This window comes from Lonchura striata, unplaced genomic scaffold (assembly GCF_046129695.1).
Source record: "Lonchura striata isolate bLonStr1 unplaced genomic scaffold, bLonStr1.mat Scaffold_82, whole genome shotgun sequence".
Lineage (NCBI taxonomy): Eukaryota > Metazoa > Chordata > Aves > Passeriformes > Estrildidae > Lonchura > Lonchura striata.
Window position 1 is genome coordinate 4970001 of NW_027461187.1, and position 18542 is coordinate 4988542.

An 18542-nucleotide genomic window follows, 5' to 3' on the forward strand; every position below is an offset into this window, starting at 1 on the left:
GGAGGACGAGGAGGAGGAGGACGAGGAGGAGGAGGACAAGGAGGAGGATGAGGTGGAGGAGGACGAGGAGGAGGAGGACGAGGAGGAGGACGAGGAGGAGGAGGATGAGGACGAGGAGGACGTGGATGACGAGGATGAGGAAGAGGATGAGGAGGATGAGGATGAGGAGGAGGAGGACGAGGATGAGGAGGAGGAGGACGAGGACGAGGAGGAGGAGGACGAGGAGGAGGAGGAGGAGGACGAAGATGAGGAGGAGGAGGAGGACAAGGAGGAGGAGGACGAGGAGGAGGAGGACGAGGAGGAGGACGAGGAGGAGGAGGACGAGGAGGAGGAGGACGAGGAGGAGGATGAGGAGGAGGAGGACGAGGAGGAGGAAAAGGAGGACGAGGATGAGGAGGAGGACGAGCAGGAGGAGGACGAGGAGGAGGAGGATAAGGAGGAGAATGACGTGGAGGAGGACGAGGAGGAGGAGGATGAGGAGGAGGACGAGGAAGAGAAGGAGGAGGAGGAGGAAGAGGAGGAGGAGGACGAGGAGGAGGAGGACGAGGAGGAGGATGAGGAGGACGAGGAGGACGAGGAGGACGAGGAGGAGAAGGACGAGGATGAGGACGCGGAGGACGAGGATGAGGAGGAGGAGGACGAGGAGGAGGAAAAGGACGACGAGGACGAGGAGGAGGAGGACGAGGAGGAGGATGAGGACGAGGAGGACGTGGAGGACGAGGATGAGGAAGAGGACGAGGAGGATGAGGATGAGGAGGAGGAGGATGAGGAGCAGGAGGACGAGGATGAGGAGGAGGAGGACGAGGACGAGGAGGAGGAGGAGGAGGACGAGGAGGAGGAGGACGAGGAGGAGGCGGAGGAGGACGAAGACGAGGAGGAGGAGGAGGACAAGGAGGAGGAGGACGAGGAGGAGGAGGAGAAGAACAAAGAGGAGGAGGAGGAGGAGGTGGAGGACGAGGAGGAGGAGGACAAAGAGGAGGAGGAGGACAAGGAGGAGGACGAGGAGGAGGAGGACGAGGAAGATCAGGACGAGGAGGAGGACGAAGACGAGGAGGACGAGGACGAGGAGGACGAGGACGAGGAGGAGGAGGACGAGGAGGAGGACGAGGAGGAGGAGGACGAGGAGGAGGATGAGGAGCAGGAGGACGAGGATGAGTAGGAGGAGGACGAGGATGAGGAGGAGGAGGACGAGGATGATTAGGATGAGGATGAGTACGAGGAGGATGAAGAGAACGAGGAGGAGGAGGAGGAGGACGAGGAGGAGGAGGATGAGGAGGACGAGGAGGAGGACGAGGAGGAGGAGGACGAGGAGGAGGAGCACGAGGAGGAGGACGAGGAGGAGGACGAGGAGGAGGAGGACGAGGAGGAGGAGGATAAGGAGGAGGACGAGGAGGAGGAGGACGAGGAGGAGGAGCACGAGGATGAGGACGAGGAGGAGGACGAGGAGGAGGAGGACGAGGAGGAGGACGAGGAGGATGAGGATGAGGAGGACAAGGACGAGGAGGAGGAGGACGAGGATGAGGATGAGGAGGATGAGGAGGAGGACGAGGAGCAGGAGGACGAGGAGGACGACGAGGAGGAGGAGGTGGAGGAGGACGACGAGGAGGAGGAGGATGAGGAGGAGGAGCACGAGGATGAGGACGAGGACAAGGAGCAGGAGGAGGAGGAGGAGGAGGACGAGAAGGAGGACGAGAAGCAGGAGGATGAGGAGGAGGAGGCTGAAGAGGAGGAGGAGGAGGAGTACGAGGAGGAGGAGGATGAGGAGGAGGATGAGGAGGACCAGGAGGAGGAGGAGGACGAGGAGGAGGAGGACGTGGACGAGGAGGACGAGGACGAGGAGGATGACGAGGAGGACGAGGAGGAGGAGGATGAGGAGGAGGAGGACGAGGATGAGGAGGACGAGGACGAGGACGAGGAGGACGACGAGGAGGAAGAGGATGAGGAGGAGGAGGAGGAGGAGGACGAGGAGGAGGACAAAGAGGAGGAGGAGGAGGAGGGCAAAGAGAAGGAGGAGGACGAGTAAGAGGAGGACGAGGAGGAGGACGAGGAGAAGAAGGAGGAGGAGGAGGAGGAGGAGGAGGAGGAGGAGGAGGAGGTGGAGGAGGAGGAGGAGGAGGAGGAGGAGCACGAGGAGGAGGAGAAGGAGGAGGAGGAGGAGGAGGAGGAGGAGGAGGAGGAGGAGGACGAGGAGGAGGACGAGGACGAGGACGAGGACGAGGAGGAGGAGGAGGAGGAGGAGGACGAGGAGGAGGAGGAGGAGGAGGACGAGGACGAGGACGAGGAAGAGGAGGAGGACGAGGAGGAGGAGGAGGAGGAGGATGATGAGGAGGAGGAGGAAGACGAGGAAGAAGGATAAGGACGAGGAGGAGGAGGAGGAGTAGGAGGAGGAGGAGGATGATGAGGAGGAGGAGGATGACGAGGATGAGGAGGATGAGGAGAAGGACGAGGAGAAGGAGGAGGACGAGGACAAGGAGGATGCGGAGGAGGAGGGTGAGGATGAAGAGGAGGAGGACGAGGATGAGGACGAGGACGAGGAGGGGGAGGACGAGGAGGAGGAGGAGGATGAGGAGGGGGAGGACGAGGACGAGGACGTGGATGAAGTTTACTAGGAGGAGGAGGAGGAGGAGGATGAGGACGAGGACGAGGAGGGGGAGGACGAGGAGGAGGAGGAGGATGAGGAGGGGAGGACGAGGACGAGGACGTGGATGAAGTTTACTAGGAGGAGGAGGAGGAGGAGGATGAGGACGAGGAGGAGGATGACGAGGACGAGGAGGAGGAGGAGAAGGACGAGGAGGAGGAGGAGGAGGAGGAGGACGAGGAGGACGAGGAGGAGGGCCAGGAGGAGGACGAGGAGGAGGACTACGACGAGGAGGAGGAGGAGGACGATGACAAGGAGGTGTAGGACGAGGAGGAGAAGGATGAGGATGAGGAAAAGGATGAAGATGCAGATGACAAGGAGGATGAGGAGGAGGACGAGGATGAGGACGAGGAGGAGGACGTGGAGGAGGTGGAGGAGGAAGAGAAGAATGACGATGATGAGGAGGATGAGGAGGAGGACAATGACAAGGAGGATGAGGAGGGGGAGGAGAAAGGGGAGGAGGAGGAGGAGGAAGAGGAGGAGGAGGACGACAAGGACTAGGGCAAGTATAAGGAAGATGGGGAGGAGGAGGAGAACAAAGAAGAGGAGGAGTCAGAGAAGCATGAAGAGGAGGAATAGAAGGAGGAAGAGAGAGGACCAGGACATGGAGGATTATGAGGTTGAGGAGGAGGTGGACAACGAGGAGGAGGAAGAGGAGAAGAAGGATGAGGACGAGGACGAGTAGAAGGATGAGGATGAGGAAAAGGATGAAGATGCAGAGGACAATGAGTTCGAGGAAGAGGAGGAGGAGGAGAAAGAAGATGAACAGGAGGAGGAGGAGGACAAGGAGGAGAATAAAGAGGAGGAGGACAAGGATGAGGAGGACCAGGAGGAGAAGGACGAGGAGGATGAGGATGAGCAGGATCGGGAGGATGAGGAGGAGGAACAGGAGGAAGATGAGGAGGAGGAGAAGGAGGAGAATGAGGATGAGGTGGACAATGAGGAGGATGAGGAGGATAAGGATGCGGAGGATAAGGAGGAGGAGGATGAGGAGGAGGACAAGGATGAGGAAAAGGACAAGGATGAGGAGGACAAGGAGGACGAGGATGACAAGGAGGACAAGGAGGAGGAGGACGAAGAAGACGAGGAGGAGGAGGAGGAATAGGAGGATAAAGAGGATGAGAATGAGGATGTGTAGGGGGACATTGAGGAGGAGGAGGATAAGGATGAGCAGGACAAGGAGGTGGAGGAGGAGGGGGAGGACTAGGATGACAAGGAGGACAAGGAGGACGAGGATGAGGAGGAGGAGGAGGAGGAGGAGGAGGACGAGTAAATGGAGGATGAGGACGAGGAGGAGTGCAGGGGTTTGTAATTTTCCCTTCTTTCCCCCATTAACCCTGCCCCTTTCTTATGCGTTCCTTGTGTAAATAGTGACGGGAGACAAGTCCATTCTATAATGTCAACAAGTCTCAGTTTATTCCAAGCACACATGTACACTTATACCCGTTATAATGAAGCTCATGCATATTGCAAAACTTAGGCTCATCATTGGTGTATTAAAAACAGGTCAACCCCGCCTTTGGAGCTTTCTGAGCTTGCTTTGTTTTCCCTTACATTTTTCTTTTTGCTGACCATTCTACTGTTGGGAACCAGCTTACCCAAGGACATAAGATATTATTGCTACATCTGCTATTGCTGCACTATGCAATTTTCAGCTACTGCTTCACTAACTGCACATAGTCATGTCCTTTCTCACGAAGCCATTCATCCACAAAACTCTCCACATGTCTAATCAGTCATGCTGTGACATTCAATAGCCCATTATCAGCAAATGTCTGTCCTGAGGGAGGATTGATTGTGGAAGAGATAAGGAAAAACTGCCCACTTAACACAGGACAACTGCCATACAGATGGCAAAAGGAACACATCTTGCTTTTCAGTCTGGGACAGGAGGACACAAACAAAATCAGCTGAGAAGGCAGCACTCTGAAAAGCAAACCAGAACTGACAGAAAATGAATGGGACAGAAATCAGTAATTCTGATAGTTTTATTTATTATGAAAATAAATCACAACCACCCAGCCCCACACAATTCTGATCCCACAACCTCAAATTTGGATCTCACTTTGCCCGATCACCTTCCAACCCCATCTCATCCTGGAGGCTGAGGAATTGAGCAATTTTAGCATGGGACTGAGGTGAGAACCAGCCATTTTGAGGTAGGATTGAGTCACTTTGAGGTGACAGACAAATCCACTTTGGGTTTTGGAGTGCAAAGATATGGAGAATACTACCAGATATCCCCCAAGAACCCACAAATCCTCCAGAATATGTTCCCAAACAGTAAATTCCACCTCAAATACCTCTAAAATGGTGGGACTTCTGACATCTCTGGTCAATACTCTTTTTAGTCATTTTCAGGTGTTTTTAAGTGATAAAGACAAATCAGAAGAAAATTAGGGCCAAACCAAAACCAGAGACCCCTTGAGCATCTCCTGGACACTGGACAAAACAAACTCAGCAGAAATCAAATTTAACCCTCCATAAAATGCCTTGAGGAAGATTTGCTCTTTCCACAAGTCATTTCTCATGGAAACACAAATAAATCCCAAACATGAATAGACAAACAACAGAAGCAATTCTGTGGCAATTCCAAATTTCATCAGTTCCAGCACAGCTCCAGCTCAGATGCTGGCAGGTTCCAAAAAAAAATAAAAAACAAACAAAACAAAAAAAAAAAAAAGGAAATTTGGCCCAATACAGATTATTAAAAGGAAGGGAAAGCTCTGTGTAGCTATCACAAAGGTGACAGGGACCAAGAAAATAATGCTTCTCCCCCCAAAGCCCGTGAATTCAGGAGTTATTTGGGAAATTACCTACTTGAGCTGGGCTTCTTGTAGGATTTAAGTAGCTTTGTGTTCCTCACTTTGGGGTGAATGATCCTTGTCAGTCTTGCTGGTATCATTTGGTCCCTTTCCTCCAGTGATTTTAACAGAATTTTCAAAGAAGGAAAACAAAATATTTTCTTTACACTGGCCACCCACAAGAGCCATTTTCCTCGTAAGTTCTCCCAAAAGTCACTCAGAGGAAGCTGCATCCAAGCTTCCAAGAGATCCTCCAGAAAGAGCCACAAACTCCTCAGAGGAGAGAACCATGCTGTTGTCAAAGGCACCTGGGGTCAGACAACAGAGCCCTGAACTCACTGTGTAAAATAATGTTGCAATCTGGATAATAAAATTGTTAGAGAGATGCCTCTGCCCCAATTAAGGTGCTAACAAGACCAAATCCAAAGTGGATTTTATTGAACAGTAAATGTGAGGTAGAGAGAGATGCAAAGAAAGAGAAAAGGGGCGAGAGCAAGGGAGTGACAGGGACAGAGGTCTCCCCTGGGGTGGGGCAAGTGTGACATTGTCCCCTGTGTTCGTGGCCTTCCCAGGGTGGGGGTTTTACACCTGAGCCAGTTTGGGTAAGGGGGGTGGTGTTCACCCCCCACCCCGAGCAGGGATTGTCTCACTGTTCCAGGTTACAGTGTCAGATGTAACCAAAAGTGTTTTCAGTCCCCATCTCCATAAACTGTTATCAACAGGTGGGGCAGTGTTCTTTATCTCTTCCATGGCTCAGCCCTGATAACGTCCTCCAGGGGCCATCTTCTGTTAATGGGCCATTGAGTGTCACTGCAGGACTGATAAAATTACATTATCCCATTGTGGGATGCTCCGCCCAGGGGGAGGAACCAAGCATTCCTACCTGGATAAAATCTCACCCTTGCAACACCACGATCACCTTGCCTACTGGATTCCCAGAGGACAAGAGCTCCATAACGACCACTGGACCTGCAGAGGAAGATCAGACCCTTCTACAGGATCACTGCTTTGACAGAATCACGTTCATCACTCCAGCTGGACTGCAGCCACCATTTCATCAGACTGCTACCACCACCCTGAGCAACGAGGTGTCAGGTTATATCCTGACTCTGTCAGATTAAGCCAGTGTTTCTGTATCATTGCCTTGATCTTAATTTTCTTATTCAATTGTCATTCTGGCTTAGACTCTCTCCCTGGTTTGCTTTGAAGCCAGTACAAAACTCACTGTGCTCATCCCTTGTTTTCCTCCCAAAACAGGATTTCCCGTACCCAAATATTCGCCAGATGGAGAAGAAGGTTGTGAGGAAGAGGAAGATGCCCTGGGACACCGAGGCAGGTGAGGAGGAAGTCAGTGCCCCTTTCCCCCTCTCTCCTGCTCCATCTCCCAGCCCAGCCTGGCCCCCGGCTGCAGGACAGCCCCGCTGCCGGTGCCCTCCTGCCGGGGATGCACTGGGGGGATCTCCTTGCCCTTCCCTCTGGCACTGAGGCAAATCTCATCTACTCCTTGTCCTTCCTCCCCCAGAGCAAGACCTGATCGTGGAGACCAGGAAAGACAAATCCCTGCAGCAGAACCTCATGGAAGAATCTGTTTTGAGCAACTCCACATCGCAGGAATCCAACAGGGAGGAAAAGCCCTGGAGATCCCAGAGGAGGAAGGGCTGCAAGGCCAGCCCAGGATGCTCTGAGGAGGAAAGACCCACTCTGGGCCTGGAAGGTGGGCAGAGCTTCAGCCAGAGCTCAGAGCTGGTGGTCCCTGAGAAGCTTCCTGATGGGGAGAAGCCCTACAAGTGTTTGGAGTGTGGGAAGAGCTTCAGGAAGAGCAACAATCTGAAACGACACCTGATGATCCACACCGGGGAATGGGCCTACGAGTGTGGGGAGTGTGGGAAGGGCTTCAGCTGCAAATCCCATCTTGTCAGCCACTTACACATCCACACTGGGGAGAGGCCCTACAAGTGTGGGGAGTGTGGGAAGGGCTTCAGACGGAGCTCCGACCTCATCATCCACCAACGCATCCACACTGGGGAGAGTCCCTACGAGTGTCCCGAGTGTCAGAAGAGGTTTCACAATAGCTGCAATCTCCTTGTACATCAGCGGATTCACAAGGATGAGAGGCCCTTCCGCTGCCCTGACTGCAGGAAGGGCTTCAAACACAACTCCACCCTCGTCACACACCAGCGCATCCACACTGGGGAGAGGTCCTACATGTGCCCCACTTGTGGGAAGAGGTTTCAGAGCAGCTCCCATCTCCTCCGGCATGAGCGGATTCACACCGAGGAGAGGCGTTTCCTCTGCCCCGACTGTGGCAAGGGCTTCAAGCACAACTGCCACCTTGTCAGGCACTGGTGCATCCACACCAGGGAGAGGTCCTACGTGTGTCCCCAGTGTGGGAAGAGCTCCACCCAGAGCTCTCACTTGACCAAACACCAACGGAGCCACCGGTAAGGGAAGCCCTGAAAATTCCCCAGCTGCAGGAAGAGCTTTGTGCACTGCTCCAGTTTCATCCCCCATTGGAGGACCCTGTTGGGAAGAGCCCTGGTGATCCATGTTTCCTGTGATCCATGCTGGGAACACACCTGTCCCTTTCCTTGCCCCTACCAATGGCCTGATATGGGATTGAAGAAAATGAAGGTCTGGCCATGGCCCTGTCACTACATTCACTCCCACCTCAGGTCATTACCGGGGCAGGAAAGGGACTCTCTCTCTGTCTTTACCTGAGGAGAAGGGTGTCCTTTCCATGCAGGAGGAAACACGTGGCCAGGAAGATACAATTGATGGTGATGTAGTTTTCCCTGTAACTGGTTTTTCTTATCCCTTCTGTTGTTAATATTTTTTCTGTTTCTGTTTGTTCCTTATCTTGTTGCTGTTCCCAGTAAATTGTTCTTATCCCAGCCTGAGATCTTTCCCTTTTTTCCTTCAATGGAAGGTGGGAGGGCAATGAGTGCCTGCGGGGTTTGAGTGGGAGCAGGAAATTGAGAAATGCCATTCCTGAACCCCGGCCTGTGGAAACTGAGCATCCCAGCTGGTGCCAGCCCTGGTAGCCATGGCAGCAGCCTCGGGAGCGGGTCCCTGGCTGGGGCTGAGGGAACCTCTTCACTCTGGTGCCCAGGGACAGGAGTGGAGGGAGCGGCTGCAGCTGAGTCGGGGCAGGCTGAGGTTGGATCTCAGGAAAAGGTTTTTGCCCAGAGGCTGCTGGGGCACTGCCCAGGCTCCCCAGGGAAGGGTCACAGCTCCAGGGCTCTCTGAGCTCCAGCAGCGTTTGGACAGCGCTGCCAGGCCCAGGCTGGCAGTGTTGGGGTGTCCTGTGCAGGGCCAGCAGTTGGACTCGAGGATCCTGATGGGTCCCTCCCAGCTCAGCCAATTCTGTGGTTCTGGATCCATGACCCTGGGGATGGGAGTGCCAATGGTTGCCATGGCAATGGGCTCCAGGCCTGAGCTGGTGTCCATGGCAACCACCCCTGGCATGGGGTCTCCATGGAGCTGCCCAGGGACTGACCATAGCAACAGGGGCTGGGGATGGTTGCCATGGAAACTGACCATAGCAACAGGGGTGGGGATGGTTGCCATGGAAACTGACCATAGCAACAGGGGCTGGGGATGGTTGCCATGGAAACTGACCATAGCAACAGGGTTTCCTGGTGATGGTTGCCTCCTTAGGATGAGATTTGTTACAGGACCTCAGATGGGTTCCATGGGGACTTTCCAAGAGTCTCCAGGCTGTTCAAGAGCTGGAATGTCACACACAGAGACAGGGGCTCCATGGAGCCCTCCCAAGGGTTTCTGGGGATGTCAAAGAGCCGTGTGGTCAGAGGCAGTCACAGCCATTCCATGGTGACATCCCAGGGCACCTTGGGCTGCAAAGGCACCGATCTGTCACAGGCACTCACGGGGGCTCCACAGTGACATCCCAGGAGTCCCCAGGCTGCCAAAGAGCCAGGATGTCACACACACTCCTGTCATGTGCAGAGTGGGAACTTCAGGCAAAAGCTTTATTTCATTATTGGAGAAACTCCTGCTGAGTCATGAGATGGAGACACACAGCAGCCACCATGGGTTCTAAAAGCCCTGCAGAGCCCCCAGACTTCTAAAATTCCTTTTAAGAGAGGAGACTGGGAGTGACTGGATCCAATCCTGGCCCCGGAATTTGTCAAAGGTTTATGTATAAACGATTGGACAGGTAGAATTGAACAATCTGTCAATGCAATTTGTCCCACAGGATTAATGATGGAATACCAGATATATTTATATAAATACAATCTGATAATGACTAGACAGTAAGCTCTTAACCAGAGTTATTTACTCCACAGTCCAGAATCTATAACACCTATAGGATATTCTGCTCTAGGAAGCAATTTTGAAGTCAGCAGGGCCTTGCTGGAGTGGTTTGAGCCCATTGCAGGCAGAGCCTCCTGCTCCAGCAGGAACTGCCTTTCCTGTGCCAGGAGCAGGGCAGGTCCCGCTGCAGGAACAGCCCCAGGCCAGCCCCAGCACAGGGAAGGCCTCGGGCACAAGGGCAGAGTGCCGTGCTGGGAGCTGTGCCAGGGACAGCCCGAGGCACCAAAGGCACCTTGGCAGCAGCAGCTGCTTGCAGGGCATGGCCAGAAGCCTCCCTTGCAATCCGGCCTGGTGGCCAGCGCTGCAGAGCTGCTGCCTCAGGGCTCATTTCTGGATGGGCTCTGAAAAGCCACTTCTGCTCCAGGAGCCTGACTGGGAAGCCATTGGCCCAGCACCTTGGGGACAAGATATTAATGACAAAACTCTTCATTCCAGCAGAGACAAGGCAGGGGCAGAGGAAAGGGGAGAGCCAGGCCCAGGGGACAGGGCTGCCATGGTGATGGCTGTGAGGTCACTGCCCTGCAGCAGCCTGGCTGCCCTCAGCAGACATTTTGGCCAGAACTGTTGTGAGGGCACCCAGCACATCCAAGAACCCACACAACAGGAATTCCATCCTTGGGGAGGGGATTTCACTGGGTCAGGTTGCACACACTCCCTGATTTTTGAGCATTCCTGGGATGGGAAATCCACTTCTCTGGAAAAACATTTGCCATTTTGTGCCACTCTCATCACTGTAAATATTTCCTCCTTCTAACAAATTTAAATCCACTCTCATTCAGTTTAGAGATATTTACCATTGTTCTTTCACTGCTAGACTTGGGAGAAAATAACTTTGATAACTATTTTTCCATTTTCACAGACCTTAGGGAGGACCCAAATATCTCCCAAGATGGGGTTTGAAGGCTTCATCACATAACGAACACGTAGAGGCTGCAGGCTCTGGGCTCAGTTGTGTGCAGACTGAGGACAGAACAGGAGTAGCCTGGGAAGGATTGAAGGGTGGTTCCACAGATACTGGAGTTTTATTTCATTGCATAAAACAGCCGGAGAAAGAAATAATGGCACCAAAGGTGTAGAGTGCCCCTGCCCAATGAGGTGGGAATTTTACCCAGACACAGCATCCAGCGAGAGCGTGACTTAAAGAAGATTCCACCCCTCCACGCTGTGGGGTGTGCCCTTGAAATCCTGGGAAAAGACACTCTACCCTATCTGATCAAATGAGGAATGGCCCCAGAATGTTCTTATTTTTCTGTACCCTTATTGGCTTAAATTGTGCTGCAATGTCCCCACTGTAGTTTTTTCCATTGATTGTCCTCCTCGATCCACCCCTTTGCAGTCTCCTGCTCCTCTTAATATTGGACCTTGATCCTAAACTCCACCCCTACCCTGTAATATAAAAGTCTTGACCCTACCACCTCGTTTCTTGTGTATGTCCCTGGGAAAATGAAGAATCCTCAGTTTTCTAAAGCAAGACCTGTCCTGTTGCCTTCCTTACCCTGTTGGTTATTGGTGTCTGCCTGAGGTCTGAGACTCTGGGGCCTGGGGCAGTTGTGCCTTTTGCTGCAGCAGAACACAACAGTGCTTTCCTCCCTATGGAAAAAAGAACCGTCCTTATCTATGCAGAAATTGCAGGAATTGGGCTTCCAACTCCCAAATTCCCTATATCCAAGGGTTGCTTTCAGACAAAAGCTACCAGGAAAGAGAGGTCTGGTTGCCCTTGGCCCCTGGTGGCCGCCTTTCATCTGCCCCTCTAACGCTGGTGTTCCATGCTTTCCTTCCTATGGAAAGAACCATCCTCCTCCAAGTGTCCATGTCTAAAATTGGGATTCCACCTATAAAATTCCCTATATCCAAGGGTTGCTCCCAGACAAAATCTGCCAGTACCATCAAGTTTGGCTCCCATTGGCCTCTGGTGGCTGCCCCTGCCACACTGGGGCTCAGTTCTTTCCTTCCCATGGAGATCACTGTGACACTGTGGGCACCTCATGGAACCAAGGGGATCATTGTGGCACCACTGGAGCCCTTGGAACCAAGGGGCCATGGTGACACCGCGGGGCATCATGGACCCAGAGACCATTATGACTCTGTGGGGCCTGATGGAACCATGGAGACCATTCCTACCCTTCAGGGCCTCATGTCACCAAGGGGGCATTGTGACACCTCAGGGCCTCCTGGAAGCCTGCAAGCTCTGGCTGTCCTTGTCCTCTGGTGGTCACCTCTCATTCCCCCAGGAAACATCGGCACACTGTTCCTTCATTCCTGTGGTAAAGAACCGGCCTTCATGTCCAGGGACCATGGCCAAAATTAGAATTTGGCCTCCCAATTTCCGTGTATCCAAGGATGCTCCTACACAAAAGTAGCCAGGACAGACAGGTCATGCTGGCCCTGTCATCTGGTGATTTTCTTAGACTCTGATCTGAATGTTTTCACTTGAAAACACCTTGGAGAGGGCCCAGAGATCTCCCAAGGAGGGGTTCTGAGCCCTTGGGAACATAGCCACTGCATATGGACAAAGGAGCTCTGTGCTCTGTGCTGCCATGGTGGTTTTGCATCATGGAAGGGATGTCCTGGGAGAAGCTGCTAGCAGTTTCCTCTGTGTCTGACAAAAACCAATCAGTAATTAGCTCTGAGAGCTGACAGTCTGTTAAAGCACTAAGGAAGCTGCAGACGCCTCTGTGCAGATACAAGTTCCAGATGAGAAAGCCTGGCTGGGTCTCTCTCCCTTCTGGCCCCACAGAGGTGCCGAGGCCGGCCCAGCCCCGTCTCGGCCGTGGGGCCGGGCGGCTCCTGCCGTGGGGCCGGGCCCCTTCCCAGGGAGCCGCCAGGCGCCATCGGCTGCCGGGCAGGGCAGGGGAGGCCGCGGGGCCGAGGCCGGGCCGTGGCTGCGGGTGCTGACATCTGGCCCTGCCGAGCCCTGCCCCGCTGCCAGCCCGGGCCCGGCCAGGATCCGCCGGGCCCCAGGAGCAGCCCCGGGCCGGGCCGGCTCGGCCAAGGCTCTGCCGCCCTTGGGCTTCGCCCGCAGCCAGCGGGCAGGGCAGGAGAAGCCATCGGCCCCGGCCGTGCTGCTGCTGGGCTCTGGCCTGACTGCTGAGATCCTGGCCCTGCCCCAGCACAGCCCAGCCTGACACAGCCCCAGCGCAGCCACTGCAGAAACCTCCATGGCAAAACAGCTCCGGCCGCAAGCACCGAGCCCGGCCGGGCTCACGGAACCATCTGCAGCCCCGGGAGATATTGACTCTGCCAGTGCTGCCATCCTCCCTCCCGTGAGAGAAAAGGACACAGGGCAGGCACACAGAGGAGCAGCATGAACACACCGAGGGCAGGGAAGAGGAAGTTGAGTCCCAGATGGGAGGGATGAGGAGATGCCTTGATCTTGGGGCTGGAATATTCTGGTTAAGCTATGGAGAAGGATGTCATTGATATATCAGACTCTCTTTTTCCCTGTAAGGCATTGAAAAGTATAGGGCGATGACTTGTTTCAGCAAAGGCCTCCATGCTAAAGTAAGGAAATGTTGAAGTAGCTGTGATCTCCCATGAGAGGCATGAACAGAGAAAGGGAGACCAGTGATGAGACCCTGTGCCCTCAGAGAGAGAAAAAGACCTCTGTTCCCAGAGATGAAGATGATTTCAGGAAGAGATGAAGAGAACCTTTGCTCTTAAACAGCTCATCTTTAAACTAATATCCCATAACTCGGCCTGGCCCATAAGCACAGCTGTGGGAAAAGGTGGGAAAAGATGGGAGGGACTTCTCGATTGCAGATTTCTCCAGGCAGCTGCTATTTGTGGAAATGAAAAGCCATGAGATAACTGTTTTCTTGTAGGGAAGTCTCCAAAACATTAACAAGAAGAACTTCTCTCCCGAAGTGAACTGAAGAAAGACTATTTTAGAGGTGGCAAAGTGACTGAAAATTCTAGGTTTTTTCTCTTTACATTGTCAGGTTGTATGGAGAGAGGAAGTGTTCTGAAAGTTTTGTTCTAATTCTTATTACTCGTTCTTTAGTTATTGTTAATACAATTTTATTTATACCCTTTTAAAATTCTGTGACTACTTTGCCTTTCTCCTAATCCTACCTCACAGCAGGAAATGAGTAAGTATATTCTAGTGAGTGCACTGGTAATTAGCCAACACTGAACCCACCACACTCATTGAAGCATTGGCCAAGAAATCTCAAAATGGTGAACCAAAACCACTACAGAAACTTCCTGACAAACTGCACGAGAGCAGAGAGAAATTGAGGCAGAGCCATGGTTTGTCAGGACTTGCTTGATCCTAATGAGCCCCGTGGTGCATTTGGAGCTGAGACCTGGAACCTCAGGGCCCGAGAGGAGATTGCACAAACCTTTCCTGGAGTCAAAGTCAGAGGAAAACCCCAAAGTGGTTGGAGTCTAAAGCATTAATGGGAACCACAAAGGTCCATCTATACCACAGGCTCTTCATGGAGTCCTTGGAGGAGAGAACTGGAGGCCAGGATGGCACAAAAACCTCTCAGAGACTGAAAATGGCACAAAGAACTCTCAAGGTGGAAAGGAAAATACAAAGTACCTTAGAAAAGTTAAGAATCTCAATGTATTCATGAGCCCCACTGAGTGTCAGTACAAAGCTCTCAGGGGACTCATTAAAGCAGATAATTGGGACCATGATTGCACAAACCTCTCACAGTCTGTATCAAAAGGCAAACACCAAGTACCTTAAAAGAAATGAAGTACCTTGAAGCATTAATGGGCCCCACTAAGTGTTGTTACTGACAAAGCCTCTCCAGGGACTAATTACAGCAGAATATTGGAGGCCAGGATTGCAGAAAGCTCTCAGAGACTGCAAGACAAAAGCAAAACCCTAAGTCCTTTGAAAAACCTGCAGTCCCTGGGAGCATGAAGGAGCCCCCAGGGCCATTCCTGACCAAGGCTCCCCAGGGAATCCTTCCAGCAGATCCTTGAGGCCACTGGGATGTGGGCATGCGGGGGATGCTGAGGGCAGGACCAGGGGCTGACAGTGCCCAGCCTGGCTGGGGCTGTGCCAGGAGGCCCCAGGGCCTCAGGACAAGGTGTCTCCTCACAGCCCTTGGTGGCACAGACCCTGCTGTGCCCCAGGGCACCAAGACTTGGCTTCTCTTTGTCCCCACCTGGCATCAGTGCCTCCAGTTCTCTGCTCTGCCTGGGGCCTGGGGACACTTTCTCAGTCGTGTCCCTCAGTGGGACCCATTAAAAGTCCCAGAAACTTTGGAGCTGGATTGCGACTTGGAGTTCTGGAGAGGTTTCTGCAGCTCCCTCTCAGGGCCTGATGTTCAGGGCCTGAGCACAAAGCCCCAGAGGGTCATTAAAGTCCTTGTGCTGTGTCTGTGCTGCTGAGCTGGGCCGGGCTCCTGGCACAGAGGGTGAGCCTGGTAACCAAGCAGAGCTTCAAAAGCACATTTCTCTTGCTGAGCAGCTCTTCTGCCAGCCCAGCAGGGCTGGGGCACTGCCTGCAGCCAGCCCAGGCACAGCACAGAGGCACAGAGAGCTTCAATCAGTCAGGGCTGGGAAGGGGCTGAGAAGTGCCTGGGGCAGAATCACTTCCAGCCCTTGGCACAGGAACCTCTGGCTGCAGGACAATGCAGCTGCAGCTCCTGCAGTGATCTCCTAAAGCTGGAACATGCCAATGCCCACAGAGCCTGTGAGTGCATTCTCTGCTCATCTCCTGTGCAGAGCAGCCAGGGGTGCCCAGGGCTGTCCTGCAGAGCAGGGTCCTGCAGCCCAGGGCGCTGTGCTGGGCCAGAGACTCTGTTGCCTGCCAGGGACAGCTCTCAGCCGGCCCTGGAGCTGCTCCCAGCGCTGGAGGACAAGATCTGGGGGGAAGGAGACAGCTGGTAAGTCTTGGAATGTTCTCCTTGTGTGGTGAGGATGCTGTATTGTTCAGGACTGTTCCCAGCATGGCATTTAACTCCAGAACTTTTCCAAATGGATTATACAGGGAGCATAGCAAGACAGGAACTGCATAAATGGGAAATTTCTTTTTTTATTATGTACTAATCTTTGTTGCCTGGATGGGGAATTCCCCATAGGTATGCATCTCTCAGTTCATATTGAGAAAAAGAAAAGTTTTTTTTCACATCTGAATAAACCAGGCAGTAACAGAATTCAGCACAGGGCCCCTTAGATGCATCATCTTTGTGCTTTTTCCAGCCTGCTCAGGATTGCTCTGAGGTTGCCATCAGAGCTTGCAGAGCCAGAGCTGCCCCTGGGCAGTGCCTGAGCTGGGAGGGGTCTGCAGGGCAAAGCTGAGCCCCCAGGGCTGGGCTGGGCTCTGGCAGCTCTGGCAGGGCTCAGCCCTGTGTTATGATGCGGCAGGCACTCCCCTCGCCACGGCACCCCGAGCGGTGCCATGCTGGGCGGCGAGAGGGAAGAGAACGGGCGGCCGCTCCCCCGGTGAAGCTCTGCAGTCCCAGTTGGTGGCGCGGGAACAGACGAAGGCGACACGGGACTTGGGGGTGAACAGGATGGTTTTATTCAGTGAGCCCCAAGACCCCCTCGGGGGCGGGAGCAGAGGTTTTATACAAGAATTCAGGAGGAAGGGTATAGGAACAGCAACCAATAAAGGAATAGCAGGGGACGAGTTTAGGGCAGGACTAACATATGACAAACCTATCAGGGGAAGCAAGGGAGTGGAATAGCACAAAGTAATCAATAGGGCGTTGAGCCTCACTAAATAGACAGGGAATGCTCTGGAAGCAGAGGAGGGGGCTAGGATGAATGACAGGGAAGGTTCCAGGGAAAGGGGCAGGGAAAGGGAGGATTGACAACTTGGAGATGAGGGGGTTAGGGGAGAGCTAGGGAAGATTGACAACTGGGGAGAGGAGGAGATTAGGGATGGGGGGGGTGAACAGATATTGAACAAATAACAAATGAAAGAAAAACACACGGAGCTTTGACCTACTCCGTCTCCGACCTGGGCCGGTTCACCCCTCCTTAGTCAGCCCTGGGCACAGGGAAGCAGCTGCTGGCAGGGACAGCTCCAGGCAGCAGGGCCCTGGGCAGTCAGTGGGGGGAAGATTCCCATAAGCTGTGCTGGGATATTTAAAGTCCTCTCCACACTCTACTATTCCATAATTCTTTTTCTTACAGATTCCCATGTGCAGCCACAGCAAATGTCCAACAGCAGCTCCATCAGCCACTTCCTCCTGCTGGCACTGGCAGACACGCGGCAGCTGCAGCTCCTGCACTTCTGCCTCTTCCTGGGCATCTCCCTGGCTGCCCTCCTGGGCAACGGCCTCATCATCAGCGCCGTAGCCTGCGGCCACCACCTGCACACGCCCATGTTCTTCTTCCTGCTCAACCTGGCCCTCAGTGACCTGGGCTCCATCTGCACCACTGTCCCCAAAGCCATGCACAATTCCCTCTGGGACACCAGAAACATCTCCTACACAGGATGTGCTGCTCAGCTTTTTCTTTCTGTTCTTCCTAGGAGCAGAGTATTTCCTGCTGACCATCATGTGCTACGACCGCTACGTGTCCATCTGCAAACCCCTGCACTACGGGACCCTCCTGGGCAGCAGAGCTTGTGCCCACATGGCAGCAGCTGCCTGGGCCAGTGGCTTTCTCAATGCTCTGCTGCACACAGCCAATACATTTTCCCTGCCCCTGTGCCAGGGCAATGCCCTGGGCCAGTTCTTATGTGAAATCCCACAGATCCTCAGGCTCTCCTGCTCCAAATCCTTCCTCAGGGAAATTTGGCTTCTTGCTATTAGTACCTGTTTAACACTTGGCTGTTTTGTGTTCATTGTTTTCTCCTATGTGCAGATCTTCAGGGCTGTGCTGAGGATCCCTTCTGAGCAGGGACGGCACAAAGCCTTTTCCACCTGCCTCCCTCACCTGGCCGTGATCTCTCTGTTTGTCAGCACTGCAGTATTTGCCTACCTGAAACCCTCTTCCATCTCCTCTCGATCCATGGATCTGTCAGTGTCAGTTCTGTACTCGGTGGTGCCTCCAGCCCTGAACCCCCTCATCTACAGCCTGAGGAACCAGGAGCTCAAGGCTGCAGTGGGGAGACTGATGACTGGATGCTTTCAGGGACATTAAACTGTCGGCCAATTTCTGCAAAACACTTGTAATAAAAGTCATCTTTGATATTTCTTTTTGGTTTCATTTTGCAGGTTCTTATTCTTTGTTTTACTTTTTTTTTTATATTGTCCACAATAAATGAATTTTTTTGTGCCATTTCTCATTTTGTTTCTCTCCACCTTCCCTGTGGCCACAGACTCTGTCAATGAGGGGCTCTCAAACCACTCTCAGTGGCTTTCAGGGAACTAAAGGATGTCCCAGCAGTGTTTTCTGCAGAGATGCCCTTTTGTTGCCTTCTCTGGAGCTACAGCAGCAATGTCTGTGTGCAGAGCTGGGGCAGATCAGGGCTGGCACAGCAGCTGTGCCCAGGAGCAGCAGCACTTGGTGCTGCCAGTGCCGCTCCCGTGGCCCTGCCCCGCTGCCCTGGTGGCCCTGGTGTTGCTGCAGGGCCTGAGTGCTCTCGGGGCCGGGCACAGTCCTGGGGGTGGCAGTGCCGGGGCTGCAGCAGGGACAGGCCATGGGCACTGCTGGGGCAGCGCTGACGCCTCAGGCCAGGGCCTGGGGGCTCCAGGCTCCTTGCCCAGGCTCTCTCAGGAACACGGCCAGGCCAATGCTCAGCACAGAAAACCCCCGTGAGCAGCTGCAGGCTGTTGGTGTGGGGACATGAACCTGAGGGAGCACAAATGCCATCAGCCCCTGGGGCCAGGAAGGGCTGGGGGATGCCTGGGAAA

At 53.8% G+C, this 18542-nt stretch overlaps 2 protein-coding genes across 2 annotated transcripts in view; one reads left to right on the forward strand and one right to left on the reverse strand.

The window, feature by feature from the left end:
* LOC144248742 (uncharacterized) overlaps positions 1–18542 on the reverse strand; it is a 162039-nt gene that overhangs the window by 103791 nt on the left and 39706 nt on the right. The gene's annotated exons all lie outside the window — the stretch shown is intronic.
* Positions 17242–17841, forward strand: LOC144248738 (olfactory receptor 14J1-like). Its single transcript, XM_077790733.1, has one exon. It carries the CDS (start codon positions 17242–17244, stop codon positions 17827–17829), a length of 588 nt encoding a protein of 195 aa, XP_077646859.1. The 3' UTR covers positions 17830–17841.

Bases quoted from the DNA above. Each gene is read 5' to 3' on its own strand.
- LOC144248738 (XM_077790733.1), top strand. From the start codon at position 17,242: ATGTGCTACGACCGCTACGTGTCCATCTGCAAACCCCTGCACTACGGG.